We start from the raw sequence: 22,058 nt of genomic DNA, 5'->3' as shown, positions 1-22,058 counted from the left end.
AACAATGGATCATAGTACAAGTGAGTTAACGGTGTGTTGTGTATCCTACAGTTGGCCAGTCAGTGTTAAAAGACCTAACGAAGGTGCGTCGTCTGAAGCAGTCTGGTGAGTCCTTCCTCCAAGATGGCTCATGTATCAACGTGGCCCCTCATCTGCACAAGTGCCGAGAGTGTCGTCTGGAGCGCTACCGTAAATACCGGGATGAAGACACAGATGATGATGATGATCCTAATGTGGCCTGTCGCTTCTTCCACTTCCGCAGGTGTGCATTTTTAATGAGGGGGGCATTGTTTCCCCTAGAATATCAGGTGCGGTGGTAGGCTTCCTAAACTACAGCTGCCATTGTGTTGGTGGTATGGAGAATGACTTGTTTATTGCCCCCCCCCCCCCCCCGCTTGGTGGGGTGGTAGATCAACTTAGTGAGGTGGTTCACCCTGCCAAAGCAATGGTAGGGGAAACAATGGGTGAAACAGTTAGGGTATTTGTACCATAACTGTTTGTTACAGGCCTAGTACAAAGACCACGATGCGTATCGTGTTCTTTGTATTAAGGCACTAGGAGCCCAGAAGTGTTTTTACGTGAATGTAAGATGTAGGTGTTCATTTCTGACTAAGCTGTAGCTTATAAATGATTTTATTTTTTTCTCTAGGCTATCTGTGGGAAGTATTCTGTAGAACAAACCTCCAAAACTGTGAAGACACCATATATAATTATGCACTGCTGCCCGGGAAACAAAGTAATCGGTGCTTAAAGAGTAACTAACCATTGACCATTTTATTGAGTTTGCTGACATCTACAGGTTAAAAACCATTTAAAGCTTTAAAAAAAAATGCCAGGATGGTCTCGTCACTGTGATTTAACCATAGCAGGATAAACACAGTTGCAGCTAATAGAATTAATAATGGATCTGTTGGATGTAGGTGTGCCAGAAAACCAGTATTGGTTGACAGTGCTATTGACAATTGTTAATGCTGGCTTTGCTGGTCTGTTTGTATGTTATTGTTGCTAGGTCTGGCACTCCTTAATCAAACGGACCTATTATTAATTTTAGTAGCTGCAGCTGTGTTTATCCTGCTATGCCAACTTTACAGAGTACTAAGACCAGTCCTATCTGCCTATCTTGATCAAACTGGATGCGTTTGTGGTAGTGAGAGGCATGTGCTGTTGCTAGGCAGCCACATAGTTGCTGTTCAATCACTTGTGTGCTAGCATTAGCGATAAGTGAATTAGCTAACCAACTCTACCCATTCGACTTATTACTTCTTATTATTGTTAAACAAGATATCTTTTATTACCTATGCTACTATTTGTTTTTCTAAAATCTGGCGAGGAAGAGAGCATTTGCTTTAACTCTTTCAGGAAGTGAAAGTCTGTTAACCAAGCCAACCCAGAGGTCAATCTGAGTTTTCTTTGTTGTAAACAGTTCAGCTGAGAACTGGTCCTCTGATCAGACAGCAGAGAAAAAGTCGCTGTGATGTAGGACGTTTTTCTGCACAGAATTGGAATTTTTTCATAGGGGTGCATGATATATTGGTCAGCTTATCAGCACCAGCCAATAAGTGTTAAAAATGTGTTATTGGTATCAGGACAGCTGTCAAAATTATGCCAGATATGTCACACTGCTAGCTGCGCTTTTTTGATTAACCCCCTGCGGTACACACTGCCACTGCGTAAACACACTACCCTTATTCAAAATGAATGGGTGGACTTGTATTTCTGACGCATTGTCTGATTCTGTCTGAATGCAGCCTTAGGTATCAGGTACTCCTGCCAGTTCTGAGGCAGTGACCTCAGAACTTGGGAGTTGGTCCTTGGGCACTGCATTATAGCTACCCAGTGTGTTTAAAAGTAATAAGATGGATCAAATGCAGGGAATTAATTTCCTCATCTATCTATCTATCTATCTATCTATCTATCTATCTATCTATCTATCTATCTATCTATCTAGCTATCATTCAGTGATTCAAGTAAATTCTTTATGAGACGGTGCAAGACTGTTTCATGCCGTAAGCAGTCATCAGCTACAATGACTGACATCAGCTGTCAATCTGATGATTGCTTACGGCATGAAACAGGCTTGTACCGTCTCATAAAGAATTTATTTGAATCACTGGATTATAATCCAGTGAGTAATACTGACAGCTGATTATTGCTTATGGCATGAAACAAGCTTGTACTATCTCATAAAGAATTTACTTGACTACCTGGATTATATATATATATAAAATGTATGTATAATTACAATCCTGAAGATTGTCGTTTTTAACTTTCTGATCCCTACCAGGCACTGTATAGGTGTTTTAGATACTCAAAAACAAAAAGTTACCATTATGAATGCAGTGCTGTTGTTTCAGCACCTACCCTACCACCACCAAAAAAAAAATGTTGAGAAACTTGGGTTTTAGCTTTTGATGTTTTAGTATTTGTTGGTAAAGGCTTTCTGGGAGGTTAGTTGGCACGTTAGTCCTCAGGGTTTGTGGCATTACATGCAATAATGCTGATGACAGTTTGTACAATCCATACTTGGCAGCATTATCATTATGGATGACGTTTCATAATAGAGTGAGCCTTGCATCTCAACTGTACTTGTACATTAACCTCAATTTATACTCAAACCTGTCATTCTGTTAGGTGTGAGGCTACCACTGGACAACTTGCTACTGCAACATTAGCTAGATTCATGTCATTTCTAGTTTTGTAAGGCAAATTTCAAAAAGCAAAGCTTGAATGAGTGCTAATTCTCACACCAATACAACACAGTGTGCATAAACTGTGATTGTTGTACCTTGGTAATGTGCATACAGTGCTTGATGGCATTAAATCCTTCTTTTTTTTTAAAACCTAATCTATATTGACATGACGCACCAGGTTTGAATACTAGACAAGTATAGGTACATAATGGCACCCAAATTAAATTCCAAACTTCCTAATTAACTTGGACACCTAAGCTGCATAGGCTGCTCAAATTTTATCAGGATATGGGAAACACTGAATAAATTATATCTTTTTTTTTACTGTCCTCCAAATAGCACCTTGCCACTAATCTAACCTTTTATACCCCTGTCCAGGTTGGCATTTACCCGTAAAGGTGTACTGCGTGTGGAGGGATTCTTGAGCCCTCAGCAGAGTGATGCTATGGCCATGGGACTGTGGCTGCCTGCCCCGACTGTTCAGGAGGGTCTTGACCTGGATACATCTAAGTATATCCTGGCCAATGTGGGAGACCAGTTCTGCCAGCTGGTCATGTCTGAGAAAGAGGCTATGATGATGGTGGAGCCTCACCGTAAGTGTCAAGAGAAATTACCTCACCTGGGCCTGTGTTTCCTTTATGTGGAATTTGCTGTGGTGTGGGCCCCCTATCGTTAGAACAAAGCAAACACAATGAAAATCCACCCTTTGTATTTACCTAAAATGAGGATTACAATTGATATCCCAACATAGTGATCATCCATCCATCCATCCATCATCCAAACCGCTCATCCTGCTCTCAGGGTCGCGGGGATGCTGGAGCCTATCCCAGCAGTCATTGGGCGGCAGGTGGGGAGACACCCTGGACAGGCTGCCAGGCCATCACAGGGCCATCACAGGGCCAACACACACACACACACACACACACACACACACACACACACACACACACACACACACACACACACACACACACACACACACACACACATTCACACCTAGGGATAATTTAGTATGGCCGATTCACCTTACCTACATGTCTTTGGACTGTGGGAGGAAACCGGAGCACCCGGAGGAAACCCACGCAGATACAGGGAGAACATGCAAACTCCACACAGAGGACAACCCGGGACGACCCCCAAGGTTGGACTACCCCGGGGCTCGAACCCAGGACCTTCTAGCTGTGAAGCGACCTTCCTAACCACTGCACCACACTGATCAGTACATCATAATATAAATAATATAAGAAGTGTAGTTTCTTAAGTGCAACACCGACTGGGTCTGATCCTGGAATGGACCCAAGTAGAGCCCAAGAACATGCTTACCACCCACTTCTACAAAATTCTATGGGAAACGAGCTTAAGCCAACTCAGGGTTCCCACTCGTCCTGGAAAACCTGGCAATTCAGAGACTAGATTTCCATTCATGAAAAACCTGGAAAATTGACTAAAATGACCAAATATCCTGGAAGAAAATCTATGTTGTCCTGGAAAATTTTAATTGTATTTAGCCCCTCGCTCAGATCCTAATTTTGGGCCCTTCATAAAAAAGAATTTGGGCACCTCTGGATTATAAAATAAACTGTGCTGTATAACAGGTATAATCGCTCCTGGCGTGCAATGTCTCCACCTAGTGGCTGACTATTTTTAAACTCTGGGCATTTTGAGTTTTGACCGTTTGGGGCTGCTGTAGCTGGTCAGTGTGGCGTGTTGAAGCCAGCACATGGTGTTAGCAGTGTGAAGTCAGCAGCTCCACAGAGCAAAATAAATATATGTCTGTTAAGTATGAGCACCCATGCCATTTTATGTTAAGCATGTGAAGTAAAATAGATTTAAGATATTATTATTGCGATTGCGATACTAATTTCTGTTAGCATGTTAATGGTAATTCCCATTATGTTTTTGCATCGAGCTAACGGACTAAGTGCTAGCGTTAGTTAGTGTGTGTGTGCATGTGTGTGTTGTTACGGTTTTGGTCCGTGTGTCTTGGCTGACGCAGTGGAGGACGAAGGCAAAAACTCACATCCACGCAAGTGCTGGGATTTCACAAATGTTTGTCGTTTATAAAAGTGATACTGACATCAAAATCTGAAAATTCCTATTGATAGGCTATGTTCCAAGTTGGAATGTGACCACGGAGAAATTCAGTGGCCAAAACAGCGTGTCTGCGGCCACTCGAGAGAGCTCTGTGATTGACTGTAGATGGTGTCCAATGTCAAATTGTGCCGGTGGATACGTAGACATGAGTCAGTTTGCATATAGGGTGTGTCCGTAGTGAGATGCTATAAAACCACAGAGAAGCTATTCTTTCACCCCACTCCTGCTGGCTATTTGGCTCGAGTTTGTGCTATTTTGCTGAGACTTTATCGATCTTGCTACGACATATTGCTATCTATCTATCTATCGTTCGATCTATCTATATATTATCTATCTACAAACCCCAATTCCAATGAAGTTGGGACGTTGTGTAAAACGTGAATAAAAACGAAATACAATGATTTGCAAATCCTTTTCGACCTATATTCAATTGAATACACCACAAAGACAAGATATTTAATGTTCAAACTGATAAACTTTGTTTTTTGCAAATATTCACTCATTTTGAATTTGATGCCTGCAACATGTTCCAAAGAAGCTGGGACAGGGGCAACAAAAGACTGGGAAAGTTGAGGAATGCTCAAAAAAACACCTGTTTGGAACATTCGACAGGTGAACAGGTTAATTGGAAACGGGTGAGTGTCATGATTGGGTATAAAATGAGCATCCCAGAAAGGCTCAGTCATTCACAAGCAAGGATGGAGCGAGGTTCACCACTTTGTGAACAACTGCGTGAGCAAATAGCCAAACAGTTTAAGAACAACGTTTCTCAACGTACAATTGCAAGGAATTTAGGGATTTCATCATCTACAGTCCATAATATCAAAAGATTCAGAGAATCCGGAGAAATCTCTGCACGTAAGCGGCAAGGCCGAAAACCAACATTGAATGCCTGTGACCTTTGATCCCTCAGGCGGCACTGCATTAAAAACCGACATTCTGTAAAGGATATTACCATGTGGGCTCAGGAACACTTTGGAAAACCATTGTCAGTTAACACAGTTCGTTGCTACATCTACAAGTGCAAGTTAAAACTCTACCGTGCAAAGCGAAAGCCATATATCAACAATACCCAGAAACGCCGCCGGCTTCTCTGGGCCCGAGCTCATCTGAGATGGACTGACGCAAAGTGGAAAAGTGTGCTGTGGTCTGACGAGTCCACATTTCAAATTGTATTTGGAAATCATGGATGTCATGTCCTCCGGGCTTAAAAGGAAAAGGACCATCCAGATTGTTATCAGCGCAAAGTTGAAAAGCCAGCATCTGTGATGGTATGGAGGTGTGTTAGTGCCCATGGCATGGGTAACTTGCACATCTGTGAAGGCACCATTAATGCTGAAAGGTACAGACAGGTTTTGGAGCAACATATGCTGTCATCCAAGCGACGTCTTTTTAAGGGACGTCCCTGCTTATTTCAGCAAGACAATGCCAAGTCACATTCTGCACGTGTTACAACAGCGTGGCTTCGTAGTAAAAGAGTGTGGGTACTGTACTGGCCTGACTGCAGTCCAGACCCGTCTCCCATTGAAAATGTGTGGCGCATTATGAAGCGCAAAATACGACAACGGAGACCCAGGACTGTTGAGCAACTGAAGTCGTACATCAAGCAAGAATGGGAAAGAATTCCACCTACAAAGCTTCAACAATTAGTGTCCTCAGTTCCCAAATGCTTATTGAGTGTTGTTCAAAGGAAAGGTGATGTAACACAGTGGTAAACATGCCCCTGTCCCAGCTTTTTTGGAACGTTTTGCAGACATGAAATTCAAAATGAGTGAATATTTGCAAAAAAACCCAATAAAGTTTATCAGTTTGAACATTAAATATCTTGTCTTTGTAGGGTACTCAATTGAATATAGGTCGAAAAGGATTTGCAAATCATTGTATTCTGTTTTTATTTACGTTTTACACAATGTCCCAACTTCATTGGAATTGGGGTTTGTATCTAACGGTTATTTGTATCACAGAATCCTCCTCCTCAAAACTGTAATCCTCGCAGAGGATCTCCCTCTTGCGATTGCTATCCGACGTTTTTTTGTAAATTAACAAGTGACAAGCGGTACCGAGCCCCACCCACCCAGGAAGACAGTAGCCAATAGCTTTGAATTCTTAAAACCACTCCTATTTTCAGTTATGATTCAAACTCCCAATGTAAAAAAATATGTTCAGAAAGGGCATGTCAGTCTCCCTTTAACTAAACATCAACTTTACCAAGCCCGGTTGTACGGCTACTATTTTTTTTTTTAAATATATTTTTATTCAGATTTTGCCATAGTTACAGGTTATTACCAATATAACCCCACCCACCCCCCTCTCACAACCTGTAACAGCAACAACATAAAATGTACAATACGATAAGATAACAGCACAACAACAAAACAACAGTATATTGACAGTATGAGAGACAAATGAATAAAATAAAACTGGCAAGTTGGCAAATTGCTTGGACCGCATGTTGTCAGCATATAGTCGGTGACAGTAAGATGACTCAGGTGTCTAGGAACATCTCAAATTACGGCCCCTCATCCATAGGAAGCCTCTGCAAGGCATTAAAGAATAATATAAAGGGTTGTCATTTTGTGATGAATTTATCATTTGAACCCCTCAAAGAGTATTTAATTTTCTCCAACTTAGGAAAGAACGTCACATCTTTAAGCCAAGAGGAGGAGGAGGGAGGCAGTGCAGACTTCCAGTTAAGAAGAATTCTGCAACGGGCTAACAGGGTTGTGAAAGCGACAACGTCAGCTTGTTTATGATTTAAAGAAAACAAACCCATGGGGATGACAAAGATGGCTATTAAGGGGCATAGTTGCAGGTCAATTTCAAGGACATCAAAAAATTTTAAAGATTGAATGCCAATAGGGTTGCAATTTGGGGGCGTGAACAAACATGAGGGGTCACATGGGGAGACATGACATCTGTCACAATTGTCACTTACATTCAGATATAGTTTGGATTGTCTGGATTTGGAGAAGTGTACTCTGTGCAAAACTTTGAATTGTATAAGCCCGAGATTGGCAGAGGAGGTGGTAGTTCGCACCCTATCAATCGCCTCATCCCACCATTCTTCATCCAGTTCAACCCCAATTTCTTGTGCCCAAGCAGTCTTTGTCTTGTTCAAAGAACACATATTAAGTGACATGATAATTGAATAGATGTTGGAAATAGCTGCCCTCTGTTGGGGAAGTAAAATTATAAGCTCATCCCACAGTTGTTTGGGAGGGAGAACAGGAAAAGTAGGAATACAGGAGGAGACATAGTGCCTAACCTGGAAATAACGGAAAAGATGAGATGGGGGTAGGGAGAACTTAGAGGCTAGGGTGGGGAAGCTAGAAAAAGTGTCATTTACAAATAGGTTTAGGAATGTCCTTAAACCTTTCCTGTGTCATCCATTAAGGATGGGGAAAATAGGTGATTTCTATCAATAGGGCCTTGAAGGGATGTAGAAAAAAAATCCAAAGTGTCAGTGAAATTGGTACCAAATTTCAATGTGGGGAGTAAGCTTTTTTTTTTTTTTTTGAAAAAAAATATTGATCACCGGCAATTAATAACTAATACCGCTCCTTAAATACTCTTGGCTGGCTCGCCACTAAATGCTTATGTAACAAGTTCTATTTGGGCCAAGATATCTAACCAAGTAATTCTTATCAGGACTCAAGCGGTTAAACAGTCTAGTAAAGGGTTTAAGACTCTAGGGTTGACTCTAGGAGTATAAAAGGCACAGTGACGAGATTTTAGAAAAAAGTAATAAATGCCGGTCTTTTATTATCAATATGATCAATATTCAAATCCCTTCTCAATAAGGTCAAACATATCAAACATATATATAGTACACATTATAATTCCTATGACTAAATCGGTTGCAACCTTGAAAATAAAATAAAAGTCAATAAATGTCCCATCTAGCCGGGTAGTGTGATTTTGGAAAAGAGCTCGTTTGCTTAGCTGTATCCTACACGTTGTTGCAGCCTGGCGTGAATGATGGTACTGCTCCTGGCGCGTGCAGCGTGCAGAGTTGAGAACTTGCTGTCTGAAGATAGCATGCCGGGTGGAGCGCGTGGATGCAGACTCGAGCAAGGGCGCTCGGGCTTGGGGGTCCTGGCTTGCCGTTCAACACTTTGCAAGTCCACAAAAAAAAAAAACCCAACCTGCATATAGCAGGGGTTCCGTTAGGAGTCTTATCTAAATCTCGACTGACAGTGTAACTTCTATATCAATTATAAATCAATTCAGCATCAACTCACGTTACCTCACATGAACCGAATGCTCAAATGAATCAAATGACTCGTTCACTAACGTTACATAGCTACAGCTTAGCTATTAGCATCGTGAGCTAAACATCATTCAAGAGACTCATATCAAATACAGTTAGGGCCATAAGTATTTGGACAGTGACACAATATTTGTAATTTTGCCCCTGTACACCACCACAGTGGATTTAAAATGAAGTAACCAATATGTGATTGAAGTGTAGATTTTCAGCTTTAATTTAAGGGGTTGGACAAAAATATTGCATTAACTGTTCAGGAATTACAGCTAGTTTTATAAATGGTCACCCCATTTTCAGAGGATCAAAAGTAATTGGACACTTGACTAACAAGTGGTTTCATGGGCAAGTAAGACCTTTTCCACCATTATTCCATGACAAATCAAGCAGATAAAAGGTCCAGAGCTCATTCCAAGTATTTACATTTGCATTTGGTAGCTGTTCATCAGAACTCTCAACATGAAGTCCTTAGAGGTGTCAATACTTGTGATGGAGGCCATCATTAGGCTGAAAAAGCAAAGGAAATCCAGCAGATGGATAGTAAACACTTCAGGAGTGGCCAAACCAACATTTTGGTACATTCTTAAAAAGAAAGAATGAACTGGCAAGCTCAGCAAAACCAAAAGGCTTGGAAGACCATGGAACACATCTACAGAGGATGATCGCAGAATTCTTTCCCTAGTGAAGACAAACACATTCACAACATCTAGTGAAGTCAGAAACACTGTTGAGGGGAAGGGGTATCATTGTCCAAGTCTACAACCAAGAGACACCTGCATGAAAATAAATACAGAGGGTTTACGACAAGGTGAAAACCACTGGTGTCACTTAAGAACAGGAAGGCCAGATTAGACTGTTTAAAAACACCTAAAAACCTACCCAGTTCTGGAACAAGGTTCTTTGGACAGATGAAGCATTGATTAACTTGTACCAGAAGGATGGGAAGAGGAAAAGTGTGGAGAACAAAATGAACAGCTCATGATTCTCAGCATACCATATCATCTGTCAGACATGGTGGAGGTAGTGTTATGAAATGGGCATGTATGGTTGCCAGTGGAATTTGGTCATTGGTGTTTACTGATAATGTGACTACTGACAGAAGTAGCAGGATGGATTGTGATGTTTATAAGGATATACCATTTGCTCAGATTTAGTCAAATGTCACAAAACTGAGAGGACGGCGCTTCACACCTCAGATGGATAATGACACAAAACAAGCTGAGAAAGCAACCCAAGGGTCTCTCAAGGCAGAAAAGTGGAATATTCATCAGTGACCAAGTCAGTCACCTGACCTCAACCCAAGTGAGCATGCTTTTCACTTGCTGATGATCAAACTAACGGTCAAAAGACCCACAAACAACCAGCAACCGAAGACAGCTGCCGTTAAGTCTTGGCAGAGCATTTCAAAGGAGGAAACTCAGAATTTGAAGATGTCGATGGGTTCCAGACTTCAGACAGTCGTTGACTGCAAAGGATTTTCCTCTAAACGTTAAATATAATTGTTATAATCACAGTTGTGTTTGTTTGTCCAATTACTTTTGAGCCTCTGAAAATGGGGTGACCCTGTATATCCATGGCTGTAATTCCTGAACAGTTAATGCTATATTTTTAGCCAACCCCTTAAATTAAGGCTGAAAGTCTACTCTTCAATCACATCTCAAACACTTCATGTCAAATCCACTGTGGTGGTGTACAGGGGCAAAATTACAAATACTGTGTAACTGTCCAAATACTTATGGACCTAACTGTATATACAGGGTTCTTGCAGGTTTCAGTAAGTCAAATTTAAGACCTTTTTAAGACATTTTAAGACCATAAAAATTGAAATTTAAGACCTACACGACACATTACCAAAAAAATATTTAAACCAAAGAAATTCTGAAAAAATCATTTTATTTCAATGAATTCAGTCATTGACCTTCCACACCCAACAACGTCTACAACTCAACTGAACGTCTACATCTCAACAGCCGTGTCACGTGTCCAAAATGACAAAATGAAAACAGGCTAAAACAAACTTGGAAGAGAACGTCTTCGCGATTACTGAGTCAGGGAACATCACTCGGAAGAGATCGCTAATCTCACTGTTGCTATTAAACGAATGGTGTTTTGACACCGTGTGAAGTATCCAAAGCACTTCGGCTTTCGACGTGTCAGTCGATCCAAAAGTACCCCGAAGGTAGTTCGACGGAGCAGCGATGACGTTGCGCTGGATATCGGAGGGACCAGGCATTGAGGAGGATGACGGCAGGGGTGCGGCACCAAACTGGCTGATGGGCCGAGTCCGCTGAAGGCATTTTTCGGCTATGCTTCTCCGCTTTGGCGTGTGACTCTAGTGCCTTCACGCCCAGAGTCCCTAATTGAGTAGTTTTTTTTAACAAAGTTTGCAGCGTGCCTCGTACTTGGAGCTGGATACCGCTTGTAACCAGCAGCGGAAATCGCTGTGATCTAGCCACGTCTTGTTGAAAGTACACTTTCCCATTTTCTTCAGTGACGCCAACTTTAACAAACTCTGAGGAGACGCAGACGTATTTCGCGGGCAGGTATTGCATTTATCACGGGATTTGTAGTTTTATCACCGCGTACGTTCCAACACCAATATCCCCTGAATATCCCCCAGAAAGAACTAGAACACACCGAATCAACGTTCTTGAGGGCGGCGCCCTTCAAAGACTTTACTAGCACTCCGCTTTGTACTCGATACTTTTTTGCAACTTTGTAATAAATTTCCGCGGCCAGCACGAGGGTAAATATTTTTTAGACCTGACCAAATTAAATTTAAGACCTCTGATGAAAATCTGGCCGTTTTTAAGACGTTTTAAGGCCTTAAATGTATAGTTCAGAATTTTAGACTTTTTAAGGACCCGCGGGAACCCTGTATATAACTTGGTCTCCGATTGGTTTTTAAATATCTATATGAAATATGAACTTTACTATCATGAAAATGAAATATATCACGAAATCAGTAAAAGAAAACAGTAACGACGCTGCCGTTTCATGAGCTAGCAACACACGAAGCACCCAATATTTTAGCTAGCATGACTTGTGACATGAGGAAAAAATGTAACTCACCAGAGCTTTCGCACGATTAAACTCAGAAAGAAAACAATAAATGGTGGACTGTTCACAGTCGGACACTTCTCCCGTGTTCATACAACAGGTTTTATGAAACAAACTCGAAGTTAAATGGTTATCTTTATCTTAAATCTTTGTCTATGTCTGGAATGACGTCCTCCACCGAGATCTGCTTTGCTGATCAACTCCAGACTGACGCAACATAGGAAAAGTGACCCACATATGTGGTCTGTTGCGCCCTCTATTGGCGATAGGGGGTATTACAATTAAGTAAAATCATGGGAAATAATACGAGGGGATATTAACCCTTTCTATGTAGGGGAAAAATACATGGGTTACACATGCCTTTCACGTTCCATGATAAAAACTTAGTGGAATTAGGCCTATTTGAACTCAAATTTCTACCTGCCCTCTAAACTGTACAATTTGAGTGTGTAGCGGCCCAAGTAATTGCCAGATGACATGAGAAGAGAGAAAAAAAAAAAGAGAAAAAAAACATACACACCCTGCAGACAAGTAGCAACAACAACCAACCACACACCCACCCCTCCCCCATACCCAGCTCCCCATCTCCAAACGATGGCGACAGCAGGTAAACTGCTCTTGTAGCTTCAGTGCACACCACCTAACTATAGTACTATACCATAGCACCAACAACTCCGCAGCTCAATTGTATGAGTACAGAGAACGTAAGAAAGTAAACATAAGGATGGTTCACCTTTAAGAAAGTTGGTATTAAAAATATCATACATACATATACACACACATACATACATATATGCACAAACACACACACACATATAAGTGCCGGGCAACGATTAATTTTTTTAATCGCGACTACTCGCATATTTTATGCGATTAATCGCGATTAATCACATTGTTATGTGCAAAATTCAATAATGAATTCAAAAGTAGTGTATTGCACACTTTTATTTTAAAAGTACTGCTATATGAACAAAAGTGCAATAACATTTGATTTGCAAACACTAACAAATAAGGTGCTATATGAACCTGGGCCCAGGGGAGAATCAGTCTGCTGACTCGACTCTCACCTGGACCCAGCCCACGCCTAACCCACTCCCTCCCCCCAGTCTGCCACAACTGCATTTATCCATCCATTCCTCCGACTTTACATTTTCTTACTCCTCTTCACCAAGCCAGTTGCTAAGACACACAAGGTCATTTACATTTTCAGATGATAAAGAAACTCTCTTCTGTACAATATGACCAGCAAGAGAAAACAACCTTTCACAGGGTACGGATGTTGCAGGTGTGGCCAAGTACTTCTGTGCAATGGAGGCCAGCCTGCTGTGTGAGCCTGCATGTTTGGACCACCACTCTAATGACGCACACAGTTCTCAACTGAGTCTTCCTCCTGTTCAGAATCAGACTCTGATGAAGCAGCCAATAGGGCTAACTTTTCTTTGGTGACTCAGATGTTGTTGCTTCCACAGGTTTCTCTGCAACAACCCTCTGTTCCTTGAGTAAGTTGGTGACAGGCCCACACCTCACCCCTCTCAGCTCTGGGTATACACTTGAGGTCCTTGAATCTTGGGTCCAATGCGGTAGCAATCTTTAGATATGCAATGTTGGCATTTTCCTTGCGTGTCTCCATGTCTGTTCTGAATGTAGACTTGAATTTGACCACGTAGGCAGGGTCATCATCTGAGCTCTCCATCACCCGAGAGAGATGGCAAAAAGCAGGCAGAACCACAGAGCATGAAACATACTTTTCTCTTCCCAGAAGTTCAGTCACATACATGCAAAAAAAAAAATCAAACCCATTTCAGTCAAAATGTATTGCATTCACTTACTAAAATTTCCTCTACATATTCATGCTATATTTACACACACATACAGACACTATTTCTCTCTCACACGCACTCAGACAGGACAGGACGTAAAATATACCTGCAGGGCTCCAGTAGCGTTTCCAACCTCCGTAGTTTGTCCATTTCAGCTGTAGTTGGCATGGCAATCTTGGTGTTGTGTGTGGTGAGGACATCCCTCAGTGGCTGTTCGTTTCTGCGGACACTTTTTATCACGTCCAGAGTCGAATTCCATCTGGTTGGAATGTCTTGTATAAGCGACTCCTTCTTTTGTCCATGTTCAATTTGTTGTTGTTCTAATTCTGCAGCACTTGCTGGACTGTGTTTAAAGTGGCCCACAACTTTTCTACATTTGGCCAGGACATTGTCAAACGCACTGTTCTGCAGAGATACTGTGACAGAATGCTGGAGACTGTGCGCGACGCAGGGAACGTGTTCAAAAGGCAGATGTCTCGCAGCAGCGATCATATTTCTTGCACTATCTGTGCGAAGTGTGCTGACTTTATTTGAAATGTTCCACTGCTGTGGAACATGAATAAAATGTCCCGCGCACGTTTCAGCAAATTGTCTGTCTTCTGTTTTCATTACAGTCGGAGCATGTGAATGCAGCTCCCACTGTTCATCAATATAATGCACTGTAACTCCGAGGTAATTATGGTACCGAGCGATGTCCAATAGTCTCCAGTGAGAGCAACAGTTGGTGCACGTTGTAACACCGTCGCTTTTATAGTCCGCTCCTTTTCGTACAACTCGTGTATTCTTCTCGTAATGGTGCGTCTTGAGGGAGGCTCATACGTGCCATCATTCGTTGCGATCCTAAGAATATTCCTCAGACCGACATCTTCCACAATACTAACCGGCCTGCAGTTTGTAGCTATCCACTTCGCTGGGGCATCGGTTAGCTTGTCTTGCTTCTTTTTATCTATACTTCTCCCAAACGTATCTAACGTAGTCTGCCAAAGCCTCCCTTTGGTAGGTGATTTGCTGGCATCAACGGTGTGTTTTGCATTTAGGTGATAATTCAGACTCGAAGTTCTCCGGTGATAGGAAAATTCAACATTACAGTAGTTACAAATAACTTTCGTTCTATCAACTCCGCCGTCTGGAATTGATTTAAAATGAAAATGTCTGTGTAATAGTTCATTACCTTTCTCCTTTTTTTTTCTCTCCACGCCAATTCTTTTCTGTTCCGGTTCATGTGAGCGCTGCAGCAGTCTTAGGCCCACCCCAAATGCTCTCATTTGCCCACCCCAAGCCAATACTGATCAACATCCCACCCCTCCTGTGACCCATGGTTTGTCTGTATGTGTATTCAGAGCCAGTGAGCAACAGACTTTCAAAATAATAATAATAAAAAAAACTGCGTTAATCCGCGATAAAATAATTGTCGATGTTAACGCAATAATAACGCGTTAACTTGCCCAGCCCTAATATATATACACACACACACACACACACACACACACACACAAACAAACACCTACATAGAAAATAAAAAAATCTTCCTTTGACAGCGGTCGATCAGCTGCTTCTCCTCGATCGCACGTTGGTGAGTAGCTGAGCAACAGTCTCTGGGTCGCGGGCCCTCCCTTCCCTCTGGAACTCCTATTACGCAGATATTGTTCCTATGTAGCCGTCCCTCCATGTCCTCACATTTGTCCGACAGTCTAGTAGTTTCGGCCGTGAGGTGAGCCACCTCGGTTTGCAACTGGGAGATATCGTCAGTGTTGGGATGTGTCTTTTTCCACTTCTGAAATGGTTTCACTATGTCCCATCACTGTAGCCCTTATAGTCGTTATTGCTGTCTGTGTGTCCCTGTTCATTGTGGAGATTTCATTTTTTAGATCAGCTGTAACTTTCGTAATTCGATCGTCAATCATGGCACAATTGTCTTTCTTGTTTTGGGCCATTTCCTCACCAAGTGTCTTGAGGCCAGCAAGCACTTTGTAGGCTGGAACGCTATTTTCTTTTCCGTAGTCCTTGCTAGGCGAGCTCGAGGCTTCCCCCGGGCCTTTTTCCACCATCATGGTTTTTCTTATATTAGTCTTCATCATTGTTGAAAATCGGCCCCTTAAGTCACAACTGTTGTTATGCGTATGAGATCAGAGATTAATTTGGAAGCTGGTTGGATTTAAACTTGTTTAAAAGTGATTTTAGAGGTAAACTGCAGAGCTATTGGGAAGTGCGACTAGTCCCTCATTGCATGTGCCGGAAGTAAAAAAAAAAAAGGTACGGCTACTATTTTATCATACATGAACAAACAGAGGCCACATGTAACCTAAACGTTACTGTTTAGTTGAGAGGCAAAATAAACAGGAGCTTGGCGATGTCTGTCTGTTCATTAGTGCGTGCGCTGCTCAACCGATTCAAGGCAGGTTGGTGCTAGAATGCATCATCCGGAGGGCGGTGGGAGGGAACTCTGCTGCACGTCATCAAATGTTCAGCGGAATCACGGATTATGTTGCTAGCTAGCATTGTTTAACGCTAGCTTTATATATATTTAACTGTTTTTTACAATCCACGTTGACATAGAGTTGGTTAGTAAAGGTGCGAGGGCAGAAGGCCCGAGCTGCGTCTAAGAAGCGAGGCCCGAAGGCCCGAGCTGCGTCTAATGTCAATCTACTGTTTCCCACTGTTCCTAAACTGAACTAGCCCCTACCCAATCATAAGATGGTTGATTCCGCTGTGAGCATTTGATGACGTGCAGTGGAGTTCCCTCCCACCTCCCTCTGGATGATGCATTCTAGCACCAACCTTCAAGGCAGAAACAAAGGCGCTGTCTAATGACGTCACTCCTCAGTGACACAGTACACCCCTGTCGTAAAGGTACATTTCACAGTTTCGACTGTTACAGTGTGTGTGTGTGTGTGTGTGTGTGTGTGTGTGTGTGTGTACCGAAAATGTACAGATTATGCAACAGTTTCTTCCAATTTAGTTTTTTGCACTTAACTGTATGTGAAACTTTGCCATGGCAGTGGCAGAGCGGGCCATCGAGATTTGGCCATCTGTTCAAAGATTTGTTGAAAGCTACAAGAAACTCCCAACGAGCAAGGTGCCAACGTCAGCATCGTATGTCGTGGTCAGAGAGGCTGTTGGTGACCCCCTTTTTGAAGCCAAACTACAGTTTTTTGCCTGCGAGGCAAGGCAGCTCAAACCATTTCTTGAAGCTTTTCAAACCGATGACCCTATGGTGCCTTTTTTGGCGAAAGAGCTTCAGTCCATTCTGTGGAGCTTGCTTTCATGTTTCATGAAGAGGGAAGTTCTCGAGAACATCAAGACACCCCTCCAATTGCTCAAAATTGATGTACTTGACAGAGCACTGCATGTGCCACTAAAAGAGGTTGACATGGGCTTTGCCACCAAACAAGCTCTGAACAAAGCCTCTGAGAAGCTCCATGAAAATCAACTGCTGGGCCAGCAGTTCAGGAAAGAATATGTTGCCTTCCTCTCTGCAGCCGCAAGGAACTGCTGAACAAATGCCCACTGAATTATGCTGCTGTAAGACACATGAGTTCCCTTGATCCAGTCACCATGATCAGTGAAGAGAAGAGTGCCATATCCAAGTTTGAAAAGCTCCTACAGCTGCTTCTGAATGCCAAAATGGCATACTGCACAGGACTGTGACCAAATCCTCAGTGAGTACAAAATGTTCCTGACTGGGATGGTTCAACACCACAAAGAAGAATTCCAGGAGTTTGTCTACAGAAGTAGCTCCTGCCGTGTAGACACGTTTCTAGGAAGATTTGCAGATGGTAAAGCAGAGTATGTAAATCTGTGGAAGCTACTGAAAGGCCTATTCACACTGTCACATGGGCAAGCAGCAGTTGAAAGAGGATTCTTGGTTAACAAGGACATGCTGGTTGGAAACCTGAAAGCGAGGACTCTCGCATCACTACGCCTAATCAAAGATTATGTGACTGGTGGCTCATTGGAAGGAGTACTACCAAGACCCCTCATGCAGCATTGCAAAAATGCCAGAATGAGATATTTTCAGTACCTGGAGGATGAAAACAAGATGAAAGAATAATCTTCAAATGACAAGAAAAGAAAAGAGCTCAGCTTGACAAAAGTGGCCCCCTAGAGACAGAAAATAATAGCTAGCATCGAAGCAATGCAACAAGAGGCAGATATAATGGCAGAGAAGGCTGAAAGAGAGCAGGACTTCACATTGCTCACAAAGTCTAATGCCTACCACAAAAGTTTGACAGAGAAAAAGAAAGAAGTGACCGTTCTGGATGCAACTTTGTCAGACCTTAAAGAAAGACTTCAAAGGCAGAGGTGGACCAACCCCAGCATTGTTCCTAGAGCTACACCAGACATCTTTTCAGTAGGTTATGTTGCGTTTTCAATTCTTTTTTCTTCTTCTTTTTTTTAAGCTCGTTCTGGCATTCAGGCTATTTTAAGTTGGACTTTCATTTTAAATTTCACTCTGTTTAGCTCTGGGATTTAGCTGCACAGCTCTGCTGTTAGTCAAGCCATTCTAATGGCTCATGCTGTTGACGTCAAGACTACAAGGATTTCAGATGGACCTATTTAACTGCTTGTTTTCTCAAGGTTTAGATTATTTTATAATTGTCTTTAAATTTAAATTCTAGACCTATGAAAAGTTCTGCTGTATGAAGCACTTTAATTTCAGTAAAGCTTACTTGTTAAATTTTAACTCTTTGAGTTGTGCTGTTTTTGTTGTTGTTGTGTGTCAGTGGTTGTTTGACAAAAGTAAATTTAACTTAAACTGAAATTAAGATTTTATGCATCAACATCAATATAGCTATAGGGGTGCATACAACCCTTTAAAATACTACCTGTTAAACAATGCTTTGACAATAACACACAACACAGTGTACATTATGGTGTGATTTGTTACTTTATTGCATTTTGAAATTGTTGCAGAGGTAGAACTTAGTCAATTTTTGTCCAAGTTTGAAGTTCATATGAGGGACCTGGAGTATAAGCCAGTGTTTGGGGTTAGTATTGTAACTGCCACAATTCAAGTAAGTGTAACACAGCACATGTTAATGTTTGTTTGTTGAGGAGAGCTTGTAAGTAAAAACTCAAAACAAAAACATACCAGTGCAAGTCAAAACTAACAACAAAAGGGGGCCAGATGACCTTATTATACAGTTAGCAGTGATGGGTGTAGCAGTCACCTGTAATGAACGTGAGACATGTCATCATGAACCCTGCATCATTAAAAAAGGAGGAATAAAGCAGGCTAAATGTGTCGATACTAGGCCTACTGGTAAATTATATGACCATTTGTGAGCAAGTGCTGTCCTTTATTGTCAGGAAAAACTCCTGGAAATGTCCTGGAAAAGTCCTGGAAAATGATTTCTCAAAAAGAGTGGGAACCCTGCTACTTGAAAATGGATCAAATGGACCCTTTTATGATTTTATTGGGTTTCTTATGGCGATATTGCTCAAAATAGTCATCTTGAGTAATTACAACTAGTACTATGGGGTTGACTGGGTTATTTATATATATTATTCTTTTCTGTCCTTTAGAAAAAGTGGCATGGAAGCGTGCTGTACGAGGCATCAGGGAGATGTGTGATGTGTGTGAGACAACCCTGTTCAACATCCACTGGGTGTGTCGCAAGTGTGGCTTCGGCGTGTGTCTGGACTGTTACAGGCTGCGCAGGAACAGGCCACTGGAAGGTGAGTCCACAGTGAAATTCAAGAGGTTCTAAGTCCTTGGTGCTCTCATTGGCATGGCTTATACTTCTGTCCTGTTGGGTTGTCAAGTTTATTTTTATATCCCTGAATCACAGTAACAGTCTCACAGGACTTTACATTCCCACAGTGGGAAACAAGGAGATACAAGAAGTATCTACTTGTATCCACAGTGGGAAACAAGTAGATTCAAGAAGACGACAGCTTCTATCCTTAGTCCTGCTATTCAGATGAGGAAAAATCTCTTTAGTAATAAATCTTTTCAGGAAAAATATGGGAGAAACTTAGGGAAGAGCATCAGAGGAGGGATCCCTCTTCCAGGACAGATGGGTATAACATGGGTGCCGAATGGGCATGGTAGACAGTGAGTTTATTGAGTTACAAAAAATACTTAATGAAAACACTAAATGACTGCACTAGGTGATAATGAGACAATGTAAATGAAAGTGGAAGCTAGGACAGCATTGCATGCAAACACATGAAGCATACCCCCCAAACATTTCCGCAGAAGAGCATTGTGCCATGCATTTTCCTATACATGTTACAGAACAATAAAGCATTGTTTATATTAAACATTGAGTGGCCAACGATCCAACATGTTCTTTCTTTCAGTTGTAGATGAGGGTCCAGAGGATGAAGTCTTCGCTTGGTTGAAGTGTGCCAAAGGTCAGCCCCATGAGCCGCAGAACCTCATGCCAACACAGATCATACCTGGGACAGGTGAATGTGCAGAGACAGGCACACGCACAAAAACATGCACATAAAGACAGCCTTGAAATCTGCTAAGTTACACCTCACATGTTTAAAATGGATTCAAAACTTTTTTGAGTATTCTGGCCTTACTTTTGAGTTGTCAAGAATGAATGAGCCACCCTGTTTCTTTTAGCCCTCTACAACATAGGAGACATGGTTCATTCAGCAAGGGGCAAGTGGGGTATTAAGGCCAATTGCCCCTGTACCAGTCGACACACAAAGCCTTTAGTGCGCCCCAGTGCCCCAAATGGGATTTCACAGGTAATGTTTCACCATTAACCTTTTTGTAAAATATTTTTTGCGTTTTAGGATGGGTTTCACTGGTAGGCTTTAATATCTGGTTTACTGTCTTTGAGCAGTCAACAGCAAGCAGTGGTAGTGGCCTTGGTGCAGCAGTGTTGGGTATTGGCTCCACTCCCAAACCAGGGGGGGAGCAGTCAGCAATGAAAATGGAACCTACACAAGCAGCAACATCGGAGGGAGGAGGTAGCGAGACTATTGGAAGTACCATCAATTCCATCAGTGGCACAAATGCCACCTCTAACCTCGCTCAAAGCTCTTCCAAGGATCCCCGCTCCTCAACAGGAGAGGGTAATAGCTCTGCCCTGCACTGGCTAGCAGACCTTGCCACACAGAAAGCCAAGGATGACACAAAAGGTAATTTGGAAGGCAGAAATTGACAATCTGAAGTCTTACTTGGCAGCAGAAGTCAAAATTGGTGTTGGATTTGTAGTTATTCTTGCATTATGCCTATTACCTCCTACCAGAATCTGGTTCACTTCGCTCAATGATGAATCGAGAAAGTCGACCACCATTTGGCCTAGACTCGCTCAGTGCCCTGTCAAGGCCCTCTGCCTCCAGCCCTAAGCTCTTCAACAGTCTGCTACTGGGTTCTAGTACGTCCCAGCCCAAACCTGAGGGCTCTAGCCTCAGGGACCTTCTCAACTCTGGCCCCGGCAGACTCCCCCAAGGTCCTGGAGAGAGTGGGGTACCCTTCCCTTCTGTCTTCACCTCAGCAAGTGTAAGTGCTTTAAAATATTTGGCATTTTAGACAGTGTTAAAGGTGCTATGTGTAATTCTACTTGAATTCTGACCTCTATTGTTCAGTCATAGGAATAATGGAAACAAATTAAAGAATGCTAGACGAACGAATGCAATTAGAAAGGTAGTAGAAATATTGTATGGCACACTTGCAAAGTGTGGGGGCCAAGTCGATAACTGTTTCAATCAGTACCATTTAGCAATGCCTGCTGATATTTACAAGTCATTATGCTTCAAGAAAGTTGAAATATTAAACAAAGCAGTATAAGATGGGAGGTTGATTTATATGTACCTTTAACTAAAAGAAACAGATTTGGTTCAAAGGGGCACATACTTTATAACCTTAAATCTCTCACATCTGTTAGGGTGACAAGCTCAAGGGAAGCCTCCCCAACTTCTTGGATCACATCATTGCTTCGGTGGTGGAAACCAAGAAGGCAGAGGGCCGTCGTAGTGGGGCTTCTGAGGGTAGTGAGCTCAGTGTGTTGGGGGGCCGCAGGGATGGAGTTATGGGTCTCAGTGTTCTTGATCCCCATACCTCCCACTCCTGGTTCTGTGATGGGCGGCTGTTGTGCCTACAGGATCCCAGCAACACCAACAACTGGAAGATCTTCAGAGAGTGCTGGAAGCAGGGACAAGTAA

General features: G+C 42.3%; 1 protein-coding gene across 1 annotated transcript in view; it reads left to right on the top strand.

Moving 5' to 3' along the window:
• Positions 1-22,058, top strand: part of kdm3b (lysine (K)-specific demethylase 3B) — a 64,064-nt gene that overhangs the window by 31,375 nt on the left and 10,631 nt on the right. Inside the window, exons 9-16 of the mRNA XM_056283843.1 lie at positions 52-262; positions 3,069-3,283; positions 19,455-19,607; positions 20,235-20,342; positions 20,509-20,636; positions 20,735-21,032; positions 21,143-21,396; positions 21,782-22,054. Of these exons, the coding sequence (XP_056139818.1) occupies positions 52-262; positions 3,069-3,283; positions 19,455-19,607; positions 20,235-20,342; positions 20,509-20,636; positions 20,735-21,032; positions 21,143-21,396; positions 21,782-22,054 (1,640 nt within the window). The remainder of the gene's footprint in view (positions 1-51; positions 263-3,068; positions 3,284-19,454; positions 19,608-20,234; positions 20,343-20,508; positions 20,637-20,734; positions 21,033-21,142; positions 21,397-21,781; positions 22,055-22,058) is intronic.

Source organism: Lampris incognitus, chromosome 1, assembly GCF_029633865.1.
Source record: "Lampris incognitus isolate fLamInc1 chromosome 1, fLamInc1.hap2, whole genome shotgun sequence".
NCBI classification, from domain to species: domain Eukaryota; kingdom Metazoa; phylum Chordata; class Actinopteri; order Lampriformes; family Lampridae; genus Lampris; species Lampris incognitus.
This window is presented reverse-complemented; position numbering and strand designations above follow the sequence as displayed.